Source organism: Chelmon rostratus, chromosome 17 (assembly GCF_017976325.1).
Source record: "Chelmon rostratus isolate fCheRos1 chromosome 17, fCheRos1.pri, whole genome shotgun sequence".
NCBI classification, from domain to species: domain Eukaryota; kingdom Metazoa; phylum Chordata; class Actinopteri; order Chaetodontiformes; family Chaetodontidae; genus Chelmon; species Chelmon rostratus.
In genome coordinates this window covers 13,092,908-13,110,022 of record NC_055674.1, presented here as the reverse complement: position 1 = coordinate 13,110,022, position 17,115 = coordinate 13,092,908, and the positions used below count along the sequence as shown (strand labels likewise).

Here is a 17,115-nt window from a genome sequence, read left to right as displayed (position 1 = left end):
TTTCAGTCTGTGGCAGTTCTATTTCATTGTTCCTAAACTTATGTAGATCTAGATTTTGAGATCTAATTATAGAATGAATAGAAATGAAGTAATTAGAGGAAAAATGTTATCAAATATTTATTCATAAAAAAATACAAAATTCTTGTGAGATAGTATGAAATATGGCTTCCATCAATATTCACATAATCTGTACAACTGTATTGCCTCAAATTATCTTAAAATCTAACATTTGCAGTCTCATCCTGAAACTGTCTGGTTTTTATTACATAGAAACATGAGGCAGACTTTCTGTTTGTTTCTGTTGCAATTCAGTTACACTTATCAGATCATTCCAAATACATAAAACTGTTGAACTAACATGGTAATGTGTAAATACTATGTAAAAACAAAAAACATTAATACTAAACATACTTCCATTACATCAGTGCAAGGTTCCGCTCTTAATCTTTTGTTCTGAATTGGAGAAAAAATTGTGCTTCTTAGTTTCACCACCAGCTAGATCCACCAGTAGTGCTGTTTGAGAGTCATATCCCAGTGAAAGCTGTGTCACTGGAAGCATCCTTGAATATACAGTATAGCAGAACATATTTACATGTAAGAGCTGTCTAATAGTCCATTTAAATATGGGACCCATTTTTTTCAATCTTCATCCTCAGTCTGGCCTTTCTTTTTGAAAAGTCTCTAGAATTTTCATTTCTCCTCATTTGTTTTTATGTGTTATATGAAACAAAGGTCTGCCTCAGCTTTTGTAGCTCAGGATTATACAATGACCACTGCAGTGTATGACTGATTATTTGCTGATTGGGAACATTATTCCATTACTCGGATGTCAAAGGCAAGCACTCCATCAAATGAAAAGCCAAGGTAGAAGGTGACATTTTCATTTCCATTAGGCAAGGAGGCAGAATAACGAGGAAAGACCCTAATCTTGTTGTCTCTGGTTCCCCCTTTCACAAACAAGTCTCCGTTTTCTGTCCATCCTTCAACGCGTTGCAGTAGCTGCACAACCTCCTTGGTTTTCCATACTTCCCCTCCAAGCCATTTCAGTTTTCTTTCACTTAGAGTCCCTTTAATCTGCTTCTCGATGGCAGTTCTGTGGACAATCTTGTTGAGACCTTTTGCCTTTGCCAGAAAGAAGTGGGTCATGATTTTACTTTTCCTCTGAGAAGCATCTTGGCTTTTTTGCCAGCAGAGTTTCTGAAGTGCATCGATGGCTGATAAAAAGATCTGAGTATCAGCAGTATTGAGCTCATTTCTCGTCTCAGGCCAAAACAGAAGGGAAAGAAGGAAGAGAGCACTTGCTGTTGACATGTTTCTCCCCTTTGTAATAAATCTCTTGCTGAGATCTTGAAGCTTTTCAAGGGACATGAGCTTTAAGGACCCAGGTAGAGTACAGTTCAGAGCTATCTGGCAAATGATATAGTTTGCAAGTTCTTTCTGGTCCAAGCAATTCCTCGTCAGGTTTTCTGGGTACATGCCAATTATTGTCTCAAGTTTTTTTCCTGCCCTCTGCGGGTTCTTGTCATAAAGTAATGAAAGGATGGATGTAAAATTTCCTCCACCAAGCTTATAGGTCCTCATCTGTCTCTGGAATGCAGAAAGCTTCTCAGGTGAACTGATGTCAGCACTGTTGCTTTCTTCTCCTTGGTCACTCTCATCTGATGTATCGCAAAAAAATCCAGCATATACAGCACTCTTCCTTGTCAGCCATTCTCTAGGATTGTATACTTGTTCTGGATCTCTTGCATCAAGCTCTTCGACCTCTTCGCTGATGTCAGTTTGAAAGTAGCTGAGGTCTTCAGAAATGCACTCAAGCGCGTGGCCCAAGCTCCTCTGTAATCCTTTCAACTGCTGATGAAACCTCTGCCAGGGCTGTTTGACCTCTGCTGGGATGTAGTCTGTTAACAAGTACTGCATCAACTCTGATTTGCCAGTACTGTTTAAAAAAACATCTACTCCTGACAGAAATTTCAGCAGCCTGCAGCCAACATCTACTTCCCCCTGGTATGAACTGTTGAGGCTGACGGTCTCTTTCTTTGGTGTTTTCTCTGAGGCCCGAAAGGCAGAAATTCCTTTGAGTGCAGTGCTTATGATTTCAACTGCCCTTTCAGGGGATGGTTCTTTCTCCTCAAGGGTGTCATACAAGTGGTAAAACCACCACTTGTAAACTTGTCCAAGGGTGTCAAGGACAAATGTATCATATGGAAGAAGAGATTTTGCTTCCTCTGCCCATTCTAGGGCTTCTTCAAATCTCAAATTTGTGTAAAGCAGCCGGGCAAGCTGTTGCGCCACGTACGGATCTTTTCCCAAAGCTATGTGGGCAGCTTTCATGAGATCAACAGCCTTCTGAACACCGCCTCCTTCGGTGCTGACATGCTCAATAAGGGGTGAAAAAGTTGTGTCTACAGGGTCTCCTCTGCTCTTCTTGTTGCGTCTGATGAAAAGAGCTCTGATGAACTTCAGGAACTCATCTCTGCCAAACCTATGACTGATGAGTACTTTGTCATTGATGAGATCCATGGCAATATCACTCTGAGGCAAATTTGCGGACAGCTGACTCAGAATTTCCTTTGCCACCAGCGTGTGAATAATCCGTATTGATGAGATATGTGTCGAACCCTCTTTGAGGTGGATGAAAATAAGCCTAGCTTCCTCACTGAGGTGATCCACAAATGCATGGTACCGAGCTCTGTCCACATGGGTGGCCATGCCAAGAGAGGCCTCGCAGTGTGATACTGACAGGTATGAATCTCCAACATAGCTGTTCAAGAGAGCCACAAATCTGATGAGGCGAGTGGTAGGTGACGAATGATCAATCTTATCCAGGAGGTTTTTCACAAAATTTTCAATGTAACTCGGCTCGAACCCTTCACTCAGCAGCACAAACGTGAGGATGAAGTCTGGTTCAAACTGCAGCTTGAGTTGCTCGTGCTTTTTTGAGAACAACTGCTTCTCTACACTTGAAAGCTTATGTGTGACTGCTACTGTTTGAGAAGGTGATGCTTTGCACATTCTTCCCGGATCATTCGACCTGTTGCAGATGAGGAGGATAAAGCACAACACAGAGGGACTTATTTTTTTGATCGCAATGACATTTCCAAGCTCCCGTCTGAGATCATATATGTAATCTGCATTGCGGTCCTCCAAGAGCAAGAGCACTGGCAGACAGTTGTTTTTGTCTTTCTCGTCATGTTCTCTCAGTCTCACTGCATGCTCACACACAGTTGTGATTTCCTTACACTGCTTAACAACTGCACATCGTACTTTTTTTCTCCAACTCCACAGGATCTGTCGTGCCACTGTGCTTCCACCACTGCCAGGATGATGGTATATGTTCACGCTCTCAATGGGACGTATGGCTTTGGTAAGATGTGCCATCTTGTCCAGGATTGTGCTTGCTTCGTTAAAGGCATCCCTCTGTATGATATTTCCACATCTGTGTTTGTCAGCGAGCCAGAAATTGATCCAGTCTATCTTTCCACCTCGATAGAAGTAGCTCTCAATTTGTTGGATTTCGTCCTCACTCATGACCTCCAGCTTTGTATCATCACACTGGTCAACACTGATGACTTCCAAAGAATCCAGCATGGCCTCTTCAACGGACTTTAGGAAGCACACTCCTCCATTTAAGACTGGCAGTGTTCTCGTGGGTTGATTCTTCGAGAGCTGAATGCTTTGGACAGTGGCATCCACGTGAGTCAGTGGCATTTCAACAATGCTGATGTCTTTGAGTGAAGACGTGTCACAAGACGCCTTGGCAAGACTTGACCACTTTTTGTAGTTTTCCTTTGACTCTGATATGACTGCCAAAAAATCAAGTCCATTCATCTCTGCATAGAATTCATGAAACGTATCAACAAGTGGCTGCTCAACGTCAGACATGAGCAGGAAGAGGACTACAAATGAACTCCTGGGAAGGATGTCATTGCAGATGACGGACACTGCCTTTTTCAGTTTCTTCTTTCTCGTTTTGATCCAGGTTTTTTCATCACAGGTTTCCTCGCCACCAGGGAAGTCTTTTCTCCCGTTGCAGAAGATCCAGCTTGTTCTCTCAAACAGCTGCAAATTGTTAACGAATTCGGCAGTTTTCAGCCCATCATTATTTGCATAGTTTTCAAGAAAGTGGAGGGTTACAACCTTCTGCTCCTTATATTTACCACAAAGACCAGACGTTTTTGAATCAGGGTCAAAATCAAACACACAGAATAGATTCATGTGAAAAAGGAAGCTTATGCTGCCGAGATGCTCGGGCTGAAATTTGTTGGTCACTATGATGTAGAACAGAGAGTTGTCCATGTGTGTTTTCCCGCATGTTAAGAGGATGGAAAGTTTCCTGCTTTGATCCTCTACACACTCAACAGTTGTTTGACTGCGTGAACATTCTGCCTCTTCTCTCTGTTGGTCTTTCTCGCTCAGTTGTTGAATGAAATGAACGAGGTTGTCATCAGTGATTTGTGGTGTGTTAGCTCCTACTCTGTAATAAGCAACTTTCTTTTCATAGATGACTTTGTTGGCCTTCTCAGAGAATTTCGGGACACCGACAGAGTAAAGCTTGCCTTTCACAATGCTTGCTTTTGGGACGACATCATATTCAATGACCCATGTTTTCTCTGTAGCTTCCTTGTCAAAGACCTCAACGAATCGGGGGTTCCTTATGCACTTCCTGGCATCGCATTGTTGATTTGAATCTTTGAAGCATCTTTCAATGTAGTCTAGTGCGTCAACATAATCATGTAGACTCCCGACAGGCACTCCTATTATTTCACCATGCTTATGTTTGCCTTTAATTTTATCCATAATCCCAAAATGGATCGTCCCATTGGTTCGCATGTTCATGCATGCACACGCAAATCTTAACACCTCACTTCCTACTTTTGATTGTAGCTTTTTTGAGTCGAGTTTGTGCGCGGTCTCTAGAGACTTGTATTCATGACATGGAATCATCATGTTTTCAATTCCTGTCTCTGGAAGTAGCACATTGTGTTTGACATATCTGCAGTTTGTTTCAGGCTGGTCAAAGTTCTGATAGTCACAGAAAGATAAAGGTGCTCCTGCAGACGCTGAGCTGTCATTGCACTCCACAGGAATATCCTCCCTTTCTGCTGGGTCAGCAGGTTGTTGTGAAGGGGGGTTCGGTTCCTGTCCTAGATGTAACACCTTTTCTCTCATGTCACCTCCACCTTCACTACTTAAATCACTTCCTTTTTTCTGTTTCTTCTGTTCTGACAGTAAAAGCTCATCTCTTTTCTTCAGTAGGTGTTCAATTTGGCCACTTCTCATTCCAATTGTGGTGCTGAGGTATTCGCTCTGTAGAGTTGTGAGAACTGGCCCTGTCACCTCCTCCTCTTCCAGTTTTGTAACGTACTTGTCTTTCATTCCAATGAATCTCAACCAGGCGCTCACATGAATCTCTGTCCATCTGTCACAGGACAGATCACGCCACCCTGTAGAAGAAAATGTTCAAGTCAAGTCATAAAAGGGTCATAAAAAAGCAGTTTAATGTATCTTTGAGCATCTCACTGTGAAGAACGTCTGTAACTACAGGTCGTAATTCTGTTGCAACACACACAGTGCTAAAGCGCTGCAGTAAAAACTAGTTTAGTTTTAGATCCACATCTTTGTGTGTCAATACTAAACCGTCATAATTGGGCACATTGTTGGTTACTTTCATTAGACACATGATTTTCATTATATTCCTCCTAATTTGAGAACAAGGAAGGTTAGAAAGCTAAATGTGAGCAGGTTTTACTGATGTATAAGTTGTTTTGTATTAAAAAGTAGCTGTTTGGTTTAAAGGGTTACTTCACCCAAATTAGTGTGTAAATCCACTATCTGGCAACATATCTACTAAAGTTTTAAGTTAGCTGCATTTGAGATTTTTGTTCTTGTGTGATTTGGGTGAACTGACCCGCCAACTATTTTACTGTCAGTTATTCTGAATTGTTCTCTATTTTTATGAGAATGATAAAAACAAACAAACATGCATCGTGATGGCTTTACATTGACATGTGAAACAAACTATATTAGCAATGGCTACTTTGTTTAATCAATATTATTTGACAACTTTTGGACACAGAAGAATTGAATTGTCACTGATTCCTAATGGCACCAAACCATGGCCATATTTCTGCTAAACTACAGTGATATGCAGCATTTCATACTCACCTGCCTCCGAAGAGCCGCTTTCCATTTTGTTATGGTTGTTTCTAAGGACAGTAAAAGACCAAACTTAAATATCTGTATTATTGTAACTAGACATGCACATGCACACTAGACCAAAGATCACTCTTACCATGTGGAGCACAAGACTAGACCACCTGCATCACTGTTAATGAGTGTTCAGGCTTTCTGTGTCTCTGTTGGTGACAAAGCAGCGTTAACACACCTTCACTTCTTAACACTGGATGCGTTTTTAAAATCAGTTTTTTGTCAGTTTTGTTCGTTCTGCATGTCTGAAGGCAATCATGCTTGGTTATGCTGGAAATGTACTCACCAAGAGACAGTTGAGACAGAACCTAGCAGCCGAAGAAACGGTGGTGCAATGAAAATGGCTTTCTGCAAAAATATGAAAATTCTTAAATCAGTATTGAAGCCAGTAAAAACAAAACATGAGATGGATTAGTCACTTACTTCCCCGTGACACAGCAAGACAAAACAAAGTATTCAATTATTTACTGGTAACAAAAAAGTCTGCCTAATTTACACTGACTGTTAAACGGTGCACGTCTTAACCATCTTAAAGAATACTTTGGTGTGTTTGACTGAATGTCTGAATTACTTAGATAATGCTCTGGTTAAGGCTTCACTTGGGTGTGTCTCTTCCTGAGCCATATAAGTCTATCTAGTTTCACAAGAAACAGCCCTGCTACGACAGAACTGAGATACGGTAATACTGCATTTAACTGCAGCCCTGGCGAGACAAGAGGCGTCCCGTGGAGCCTGGACAGTGATTTAACATTTCTGGGGAATTAAATAGGACACTGAAATCTAAAGCTGAACTGAAAAGCTGAAACTGAAAAAGTTATACTGAAAGACAGGTTAAAAATATATATATATTATTATTTATGTGCTTTGCATTGTGGTGTTTTTTCAAAGACAATCCTCTGACGTTTCTCTTCAGTCTTTTTTTCACCAACATTTTTTTGAGGACAGTTTCTATTCAGTGTCTGTGGTTTTCTACTTTCAAGGAGGGCTTTGAGGGGAGGGGTAAGGAGAGATATTTCCATATAATCTGCATAGTAACGAGAGAACGGCAGTCTCAGGTGAGCGCGAGGATGCCACGGCCCTAGGTGCGTGGTGACGTCAGAGGTCCTGGACGGCAGGTTCAGGTGGAGTGCCGTGCAGACTGAAAGATTGTATGAAGATGACTCTCTCCTTGCTCCCCTCAAACCTCAAACCCCTCCTCTTAGTCCGGATCAGTTACAGAGAATCGAAACCTAAAACACTGATAGAAACAGACCGCGGAAATAGAAAGAAGAGACTTTCTCTCTTTGTTTGTTTCAGAGGCCGTATTTCCTTTTTTCAGGTCACGTTTTGTTTTCTATGACAAATTTTGTTTTCGGTACCAGCATTTAAAGTCACTGTGTGAACAAAATGCGAAGCAGTTTCACTTACTTTCCAGGAAAATGTAACACACTAACCATCTGAACAAGTCTTTAAATACTACTTCCAGCCTCAGAGAATGTAATAGAAGAAAGTGCACGAACCAATATAGTATATAATATATAGAATATAATAGTATGAACTTCAGGAAACCCGCTATTTATTTGTTTGTGATTATCTAAATGTATCATCCCAATAGCCTCATTTAGCTTCTACATCTGTAGCCTCCAGTAATCCACTTACATTAAACAAATCCACAACAGGGTTTTTAGATTGTTATTTAAGATTCAGAGGTTATATAACGAATAACTCTCACCAGTGCTGTGATGTCGCTTGCAGACTGCGTTCAACAGCCCACTTCCTTCATGCCTCTGTGGGTCTGTGCTGCGCTCCTCCTGGTGTTGCTGCCTCTCCCAAAAACAAAACAGCAGCCTCCTTTGTCACCCGCTCTGTTGCCACTCCCTCATGGAAACTTAACCATTTCAATAATTTAGATGCCTTTGTAATTTCTCCCACTACGGACTCGTCGTTTTTCTGGAAACTAATTAGTAACTGCTCGATTTAACTAATAGTAACAGCATTTATGTATAGAGGGAAAGTACTCTGATCATAATAATTGCAGACACATGAGATGCATATCAGACTCCTCGGTTGGCAGAAGTTGAATTAACAGAAACTGAAGTGACATGCTTATGCGGAGCTGCGTCTCCTCAGTCTGCAACATACAGTCAGTCGTCTCATTATGATGCTCTACAGTTTGTTGTTGGCCAGAGAAACTTGGAACCGATCGTTTAACAATCCATTTACCTCCGTTTCTATGCACTTATCCATATTTATCAGCTGTCAAATGCAATGTCAATGAAAAAAAAAATCCATTAAGTCTGTAGTGTCAGTTGAACCACTGAGGAGGAAACCCCATCTTTCCATTCTGCTACCTTCAGTTTAACTTTTCAAAAATGTTTTTTTAATTTGTTCTGAATGCAGTTATTTCCAGGCTCAACCTCAATTAACGTTGGTGGCATACAAAGCTTAAATCATGCGGTCGCCTGTCAGATGTAGTGATAAACAGTATGTATATTGACTTTTATTTTGGAAGTTATCGCCGGAAGTATTTTTTATAGTGTTGTCCGCCTTGACAGGTGGACGTCTTGCTTCAACTACCAGGTCTGAACAATTGAGTGAGAACTTATGAGTGTTCACTGCCATCTAGTGGCCACAGTGAGGAAATACATTTTGATTGCAAACGCGGTTAACAAATGAAGATTCAGTTGTCAGGTCATGGTTATCGAAGGAAGGTTGAATCCAGTGCAGCTGGACTTGCGCCTCTCACCCAAGGCTTCTTAAGTTCTGACTGACTGGAAGCAGGGGCGGATATACTACCTTTCACCTCAATTTTTATGAATATTTACTATTTATTATGCTTTCAGTATCACAAACAATCATCAGTATATGTGGCACTTTTGAGTTGTTCTTATGTCTTTTCTGCTGTGAGAAGCTAAATTCATACCAGTGTCAGTCGTTGCCGACATAACTTGTCTTCATCACACGACATACATCTGGGATAACTGCTATTCAGGTGAACCTGTGAGTAATCAGACCCACTTGGGTTTTATAATTGTAATCCTGAATATACACTGCCCTCCGATATGTCAAAGCGCGTAACTACAGCTGTTAATGGAAGTTTTATTTTGAATGTTAAAACCGGAAGTATCCCTGTGCTATTATGTCTAGCTTGATGCTACTAGAGTGCAGTTGTACTTACTCAACGTCACCGCAAGAGGGCAGCACACTCATTAAAGTAAACCAAGTGATTTTGGTTAGGCTGCAGGTTTTCATTCCAACCCAGGAGGAGCACATCAGGCCAACCAATCAACATCAAGGGATCACTTAGTTATCAGCTGAAGACTGAGATCAGCTGATTAATTGATTCCAGCCTGGTGTGTTCCTCCTTGGTTGGAATGAAAACTTGCAGCCACGCGGCCCTTTATGGAACCGGTTTGAGATGCCTGGTTTATAGCAAGAAGCACTTTAGCATTTTATAGCAAGAACCACACTAATATTCAATATGTATAAAATTGATTGAACATTCTAATTTAGTATTGCAGTTCTTCACTATGACCACCGGAGGGCAGTGAACACACGATTGTAATATATTGCATTCCAGCGGAGGCAGACACATTACCTACCAGCACCTATTTCTGGTATAAACTTTCGATATAAAAAGGACTAGTTTTTTTAAATACTCCACTGCCAAGTATGTTAATAGAAGTTAAGACCGGATTTCTTGCCATTGTAGACTAGTCTGCTCTTATATTGAATTACATGTAATGCAATTATTGAAAAGGCCACAAAGAACTTACTCAGTATTGAAACTGACCATCAGAAAAGCTGATTTTTAATGTCACCATGCCAAGAAAATTAAAATGATGTGATTGAAATATTGACTGTTTATTGTCCAGATTTTTGTTCTTTGCCTACTTGCTGGGGAAAATCATCAGAGGTCCAAGAGTTACAGTGCCACAAGCCATGATATCTGAAACATTAATCAAACTGTTAATAGGAGAGCATTTCTTTGGGATGTTTGCACAAAAATAACAGGTGTCTGCTTGTTATGAAACTCAGTAGGAGGATCTACAGCAGGCATGTCAAACTGATTCCATTAAGGGCCGTGTGGCTGCAGGTTTTTGTTCCAACCAAGGAGGAGCACACCAGGCTGGAATCAATTAATCAGCTGATCTCAGTCTTCAGCTGATAACTAAGTGATCCCTTGATGTTGATTGGTTGGCCTGGTGTGCTCCTCCTTGGTTGGAACGAAAACCTGCAGCCACATGGCCCTTTATGGAATCAGTTTGACATGCCTGATCTACAGTCAGGAACAACAGCTTACCTTCACGGATCAGATGTCTCAGATTTGTCTTGTCGTTCCATTTGGGAGAACTTTTGTAACAGTTAGTGTCACAACATCGACACACATTATTACTCCCATCCACATTTTTCCATCTGATGAGAAAAGTATATAGAACTAATTATGAAAGCTGTGCAGTTTGACTATCTGGCTATTAATGTACTTGCAGTAGACATACTCTAGTTGTGATTTAGCATAATATTTGCCTGCAGTTCATGGTTTCTCTGCAGATAATCTGTAAATCTAAAAATTGTTTTGGGAACTCTTAGTTACTTTAGTTTTACAAAACTTGTTAACATAGTTGATGTTTAATTTTGCAACAAATATCAGCCTTTGATTAAAACAGATTTGGTCTTCAGGGCTGGGCATTGTCATCTGCAGTAATCCTGAGTCAGCATATAAATGCCTACAGTGCAGGCTTAACTGTACAGGGCTTTGTATGGTAAAGTAAGGAGCTACAAAAGAAAAGGAATAAATCACCTTGAATGTACATAATTGCAGGCCTTGTTGACCAGGCTACTTTCCCACAATTTAGGAGTAGCTTTCAGATGGCAAGTGATAAATACCTAATAAAAGAAATACAGGAGGAGATCACAGAAATGTCATTATACAACCTTGAAGCATTTCCAAACATTTTAAATCATGCAGGTTATAGGTTATCAGTGACTCACAGAGTTCCTCGAATCGTGGCGAAACAGGAAAGCATCGAGCTGCAGCTGAAGCGAATAAGCCCTCGTTCTGGGCTGGAACAGAGCGTTTGATCCTCCCTCTTTTGCGTCAGTGAGGCACCTGACATACATCAATTTCTCATGCATGGCAAAGGCCAACAGTTCAGTTACAGGAGTTTGTGTTAGCAGTTAATTTACTGTGGATCCTGATATTAACAGGCCCACTCACTCAACAATTAAGTCAGTTTGTTTCATGCTGTATACTGAGCTACTCTTACCCATGGTTTTCAATGAAGTAGTATCTGGGGACTGATGTAGCATCAGGCGACAGAGTGGCGACACAGCTATCGATGAAGAGTCGTCTTTGTCCTGAATCAGGAGCAGTGTAAGATGCCTCGAGGTGCAGGAGGTCTCCGAGGTAGAAGGCAGTGGAGAACATCTCACTTGTCCAGTCATCTGCATGAAAACACAAACGTCACTACATGCACACCGAAAGAAAAGCCATTAGAGCCAAGAGAGTGCACACTTACCGCTCATCAGTTTCAGGGAGAAAGCAGAGTGCTCCGCTGGAGACTGTGCAGAAGCAGAAAGCTGAGCGTCACTGCTCACCAAGTGTGTCCTGTCCCAGAGAGTTAACCCGTCAGCCAACATGAAGGAGTCTAAAACACTGAAACATGTCCTCGTCCTGCAAGAAAGGTCACCTTTGATAGTGGCAGGAAACAGGAACTACATCATGGCTCATTCTTGTAATGCCATGGTAATTGGCAGCAGGTGAGATCACCAGCTTGTTTGAGTAGATCACAGAGTCCTCAGATATCTAGAGGTGAACATAAAAGCAGATGAAAATCTTTCTGAAAGACAGCAAGACAAGACTTTCACTCAAAGGGGCCACAGGTTAATCCACCAGTGTGATACTATCAGGCATCAACAACTTACGGTTAATTTGGAGCCACAGTCTTGCAGTCCAGCTTCAATGACGTACTCTGTGTCACCGGCAGCAACAGCTCGGCACTGACTGCTCTGCCAGTGCTCGGCTTCTCCCAGAAAAAGCTCTCCAGGAGACACAAGGCGGCCATTTTTATACAGGTCAGCCCTTACCACAATGATCATGGACGTTTCTGTGCACTGTACGTGGACAGTGGATCTGTCACTGAGTTGTGGTCCGCTCACGTCTTCCTCATCGAATCTTAATGTCATAGATTTATACTGCCTCCCTTCATCGTCGATCATGGGGCCATCTTTTAAAGATCGAATGGCATCTGTGACACCAAAAGCAACCGAAAGCAGAAGCACCAGAGAGGCCGATTGAGCTACGATCAACATCGTGCTCAGTTCTCACAACAGGAAAGTCCAAATTAGACTGTATTTACAGTGAGACGCTGAGGATTCAAACAGTGCAGAGGAGAAGATCCTCCCAGTGTCTCAAACACTTCCCAGTTCAGACCAATCAAATCACAAAGAGAGCCCAGCTGGGAGCAATTACTGATTGTCTGATCACACACATGCATATGATTGGCCCGCAGTATAGAAAATTAGTCTGATTTTCTTAGGAGATCTTTCATGCAGCTGTACTATAGCTCCTCATTTAGTTTCTGTTATTGATAATAAACCTGAGTGGTTTGGCCTGACTCATCATGTTAGACAAACTTACCCTCACACAGATTTGACTACTAATCAAAATCTTCAAATCTAGTCCAGAAATCAGTCAGGAACAAGGCCAGGACCAGCAGGATTGAGGCCACATCAAGCACAAGAACATCTCTAAGGAGACAAATATGCTAACAGTTAGCCACATATTCATATTGCCCCTTGTACCACTGCTGAGCGGTCCTGTGGATTCCTGCAGTGTTTGCACAGCAGGTGGAAGCAGACAGGGAAGTTAATGTATTGTTGTATGTATTGTTTTTACTGAACCACATTTCTTGCAGACAGTTGGGTTTGTTGTGCAGCTTTGGCTTCTGGTGTTCCTCCTGTATCTGCTTCCAGAACAGTCATAGTGGAAAATAGCTACGACCACTAGGTGTGTCCCAAATACTTAATTCGAAGCAGGATGAGTATGGACAGCAGAGTTTACTCAGCATACTGAAAACGGTTGAGTGGAAACAGGAAACTACAGCTGGAAAAACATATTGCACTGATGGTGAAACACCTCTAGAAAAACAAAAAGGTAAGGTGGCACATTTTGCTGCCGCTCTGGAGGATAGAAATGACATCACAGTACATGCGACATCAGAAGGTCCAAAGTTCAGTTGACATAATGTTTAAGATGTAAATCTTTTGTCTTAGTTTTGCACCATTTCTTCCCCATCAGAAAAGTACATTATAAAAAAGTATTTAGTATACATGTAAGTAATGCCTGCATTGAGTACTTTGTTGCTTTTCTAGTGTGAAAACAACATCCTGACATGGATTAAGGACACCTGTTTTAATCCCTTCTTCAACACCCACTTTGCCAGAGAAGCAGCTAGTTTTTATGCTGCAGACTTCTCTTTTACAGTCATTAAGACAGTTGACCCAAATGTAGTCAAAAAGCAAACACGTGTAGTTTAAATTGTTTATTATCTCTTTGGGTCATTTGTATCTGAAAGGGCAGATTGTGTAGCAGTTGCACTTGTCACGTTCACAGTGAACTGAGCAGTGGGCCTGACGTCACCGAGGGCCGCTGTGCTGTTGTTGGCCACCGCTGCTGCCGCCTTCGAGTTCGAGGCGACCACAGGAGCGGCAACGCGACTTTCTGCATCTCCGTCTGGAATTAGAGAAACAGCTTTTTTTTTTTTAAAAAATAAAAAAAAACTGTTAAACATTAAAATTTCTTCTCACTTCACCTTTGAGGTCTGTGCCACTTTCAACGTCTTTATTCTGTTCAGAAGCGACAGTCTGAAGCTCCACCTGGTCTGCTGTGGATGGAAGCAGTCCTTTCTGCAGATCTAGGATAAATACACAATTTAGCATCAAGATCTGTCTTCGCTGAACCTTTTTCAATCACTTTTCTGGGCAGAAAGTTCTTTAGTCGAAATCATAGTGGCCAGAAGAGGATTTAAATTGGCAAAGATAATCGCCTTGTTCTTCTGACTTAAAGTTCAACCCTTACCAACTCCTCTGTCGTTCACTCCACTCCTCCACTGGCTGCCATACAGTGCAGGTCTGCTGATTTTATTGAGAACAGGAGGAAGCTCTTCCACAGGTATGGGCCCACTTCTCTGCATGCCTGGCAAAACCAGCATTGGACCCACTCTTGCCTCCTGTTCCCACACTAAACAGACAAGCATGATGCAGCTTTAAAGTTAAAAGCCCAAACCCACGTGTGAAGCCTGACATCTAACGGTGAAAAACATGAACTGAATTCCTTGTTTAAAATTGGCTGGTCTTGGTTGCAGGTGATGCAACTCTGGATACACAAGACCAGCTGATGGATGACACCTTTTTGTTGTAAGCTGACCTACCTTGAATGAGAAACTCTACCTTTATTGGTCTTCAGTCCGCTCCTCCAGGAGGTTTCGGAATCAGCCGGCTTCCCAAACCCACGAGGAGCAAACTTGCCAACGCTGCTGGGCTTGTTGTGGGTTTGGCCAAGGTCATTTAGGTTTTGACAGTGGCCACATAAGTAGTCATTATCATCAGCTGACCTCCATCTGAAAAGGACACATTTCCCCATTAACTTTTTATATCGAGTGCAATTTGACACTTTGCAGAGTGGGTCACACTTGCCTTCCATTTATGAGAGTGCACGCCTTGTTTGGTGCCTCGGCATCGTTTACTGGTACAGCATTCAAGTGACATGTGACGTAGAGCTGTAAGAAAAGAAAAGGCAAGTATGAAGAACTGCACATGTGCAATTATGACTTAAGTCAGCTGCAGGACAGCCTCACCTCCCCTCTGTCCTCATTATGAAACCTAAAGGCATCAATGACCAAGTGGAGCTTGTCATCCTGTGTCCTGGGTAAGAAGTGAGACTTTGAACCTGGAAGCTGGGAGTCAACCAAGCACCTATGAAGGAGAGTAAAAAAAGTCACTTCTGTGCATTTGCCTGAAGAGTACACTACAGATTTATCACTGCACTGCTATATTACTGTACTCGAGTTTTAAAGGGATCAAAACTGATTCAGAAGAGATCATTCATTTTACTCCATTCTGCAAACATTACCCACAATGCAACTTGAGCACCTACAGTTTGATTACACAGTCAGATGTGTTATGCTAGTAGCTGCTAGTCTGCCCTTCAACGTGAAAATGCATTTAACTTCATATTTGGAAAAACAAAAAAACATGCAGCTCGTCACAACGAGCGTCTTTCCACCCCTGACCCCCATTTCCTTTGTAATGAAATCATTGCTAAAAAAGAAACTAGCCTAGCAGAGTAGCAGTGGCAGCTGTCTGTGGCTTGTGTGGTTAAGCTACCTTTAAACTAAAATTAAAATGCATTTGAACATTCAACCCTGGATCATTGACTCATGTGGACAAAAGCTGATGTCATTTCTGAACACCACGTGTGTTGTGGCTGGCTGCTTTGGAAATTCCATCATCCACGTCAGAGATGGTTGCCTAGAGACGCTGGATGTTGATAACATGCCACCACGGGCTCAGAGGGGAATAGCACCAGCATATCATAACAAAATGTTGGAATATGAATGAGTTTCGCCGCAGATTATGCATTTATAGAGGCTACGCATTGGTGCCCCGAGTACTCGCATTATACGGATATACGCGCCTCTCCTCTGGGGCTAATTTCTTCAAAACGACTCCAAATGCCACCAAAGTTGTCTGGGTGAGTAAATGGTCATATTTAATGCTAGAAATAAGGTCCAGGTTGTAAAAAACGAAAGTCATCCTTTAACTTCCAAGTTAGAGCCTTCAAGTGTTTCAAGCACTTACCCATTTTCAACAAAGATGTATCTGGGAACAGAGTATATATCTGGGTAAAGAGTGGCCACACAGCTGCTCACAAATACTCGCAGCCCCATGTGGTGTCCAACTCTGACGGAGGCCTCGATGCTGATGGGCTCACCGACGTAGAACACATTAGAGCTTCTTTCATAAAGCCAGTCGTCTGCACAAAAATCAAAATAGTAAGCACAGGAAAAAAAACAACAAAAAAACAAGTGAATGAAACTCACTTGTCATAACTCTCAAGTCAAAGTCCAATGTTTCCACTGCAGCCTGAGTAGACATGAAGGGGATCCAGGTAGGCATGAGTGGAGAACTGGATAAACTGTACTTCCTATGAAACAGCAACCGAGCATTTTAGTAAGTGAGACATTGCCTACAGATCATTAAAGAAGAGCGTTATAAAAAGGCAGGAAGACCTTTCATAATGACACTCAATTGGAATTACAGCCTCATCCAGTCGAATCAGCCCATCTGGAGAGGCCATAGGAGAAAATATGAGGAGGTTCGTGTAGACCAGCGAGTCTTCAGTCATCTGTAGAGAGTAGACATGTTTAGAACTACAAATTCTAGTGTATAATGAGTGTTACGATAAATTAACGTACCCAGTGTTTGGTGCCGCAGTCTGTTAGTCCAACAATGATTCTGTACACGTCTCTTGAAGACACCGTTGCTCTGCAGAAGTCATTGTGCTCCACTCCAAGGCGCAACTCGTCACCGTTAACAGGAGCTCCAAATCCAAACAAGTCAGCTTTGATCACAACCTCCAACGAGTCTGGATGGCAGGTCACTCTGACGGTGTTCACCTGCACTCGGCCCTCAGCCTTGTGCGCCGGGTGTTTGGTGATCTGAGGTCTTGAAGCATGTTGTGTGTGATGTTTGGGTGGAAAAGCAAAAGACGATCTCACACAGATTCCTGACAGCAAGAGTCCAGCAAGGAGGTTAACCCACAAATACAAGCTCTCCATGAATATAACTCGAAACAGCAAACTGGTTCTGAATGTAAAAGCTCTCGTCTGAGCCACCAGGCAACAAACAGGTCTGAGCAGGGTAGCA

At 42.1% G+C, this 17,115-nt stretch overlaps 3 protein-coding genes across 3 annotated transcripts; all 3 read right to left on the bottom strand.

Annotated features, from left to right (window-relative positions):
* Positions 1-104: 104 nt before the first annotated feature.
* LOC121621463 (sterile alpha motif domain-containing protein 9-like) lies at positions 105-8,009 on the bottom strand. The gene is made up of 5 exons (XM_041957939.1): positions 7,919-8,009; positions 6,494-6,555; positions 6,293-6,356; positions 6,166-6,206; positions 105-5,444 (listed from the first exon to the last, which is right to left on the bottom strand). The coding sequence occupies exons 4-5, from the start codon at positions 6,188-6,190 to the stop codon at positions 811-813; spliced, it is 4,659 nt and encodes a 1,552-aa protein (XP_041813873.1). The 5' UTR covers positions 6,191-6,206; positions 6,293-6,356; positions 6,494-6,555; positions 7,919-8,009; the 3' UTR covers positions 105-810.
* A 1,979-nt stretch (positions 8,010-9,988) lies between these two features.
* LOC121621384 (zona pellucida sperm-binding protein 3-like) lies at positions 9,989-12,498 on the bottom strand. Its single transcript, XM_041957824.1, has 8 exons — positions 12,112-12,498; positions 11,877-11,992; positions 11,706-11,794; positions 11,454-11,631; positions 11,179-11,296; positions 10,988-11,073; positions 10,490-10,602; positions 9,989-10,135 (listed from the first exon to the last, which is right to left on the bottom strand). Exons 1-8 carry the CDS (start codon positions 12,496-12,498, stop codon positions 10,077-10,079), a joined length of 1,146 nt encoding a protein of 381 aa, XP_041813758.1. The 3' UTR covers positions 9,989-10,076.
* A 1,235-nt stretch (positions 12,499-13,733) lies between these two features.
* LOC121620425 (zona pellucida sperm-binding protein 3-like) lies at positions 13,734-17,027 on the bottom strand. Its single transcript, XM_041956464.1, has 10 exons — positions 16,665-17,027; positions 16,479-16,594; positions 16,290-16,393; positions 16,048-16,222; positions 15,045-15,162; positions 14,884-14,966; positions 14,638-14,807; positions 14,267-14,428; positions 14,001-14,102; positions 13,734-13,909 (listed from the first exon to the last, which is right to left on the bottom strand). Exons 1-10 carry the CDS (start codon positions 17,025-17,027, stop codon positions 13,734-13,736), a joined length of 1,569 nt encoding a protein of 522 aa, XP_041812398.1.
* Between the last annotated feature and the right edge of the window lie 88 nt (positions 17,028-17,115).

What these genes read in the sequence shown, in the direction of transcription:
- LOC121621463 (XM_041957939.1), bottom strand. Translation starts at nt 6,190, where the DNA reads ATGGAAAGCGGCTCTTCGGAGGCAG. An exon ending in AAGCGGCTCTTCGGAGGCAG is followed by an intron (nt 5,445 to 6,165) that starts GTGAGTATGAAA and finishes TTTCTTCTACAG; the next exon opens with GGTGGCGTGATCTGTCCTGT.
- LOC121620425 (XM_041956464.1), bottom strand. Translation starts at nt 17,027, where the DNA reads ATGGAGAGCTTGTATTTGTGGGTTAACCTCCTTGCTGGACTCTTGCTG. An exon ending in ACTGCGGCACCAAACACTGG is followed by an intron (nt 16,595 to 16,664) that starts GTACGTTAATTT and finishes TACTCTCTACAG; the next exon opens with ATGACTGAAGACTCGCTGGT. An exon ending in TGCACTCTCATAAATGGAAG is followed by an intron (nt 14,808 to 14,883) that starts GCAAGTGTGACC and finishes TGTCCTTTTCAG; the next exon opens with ATGGAGGTCAGCTGATGATA.
- LOC121621384 (XM_041957824.1), bottom strand. Translation starts at nt 12,498, where the DNA reads ATGTTGATCGTAGCTCAATCGGCCTCTCTGGTGCTTCTGCTTTCGGTT. An exon ending in ACTGTGGCTCCAAATTAACC is followed by an intron (nt 11,993 to 12,111) that starts GTAAGTTGTTGA and finishes GTTCACCTCTAG; the next exon opens with ATATCTGAGGACTCTGTGAT. An exon ending in GTTTCCTGCCACTATCAAAG is followed by an intron (nt 11,795 to 11,876) that starts GTGACCTTTCTT and finishes TCTCTGGGACAG; the next exon opens with GACACACTTGGTGAGCAGTG.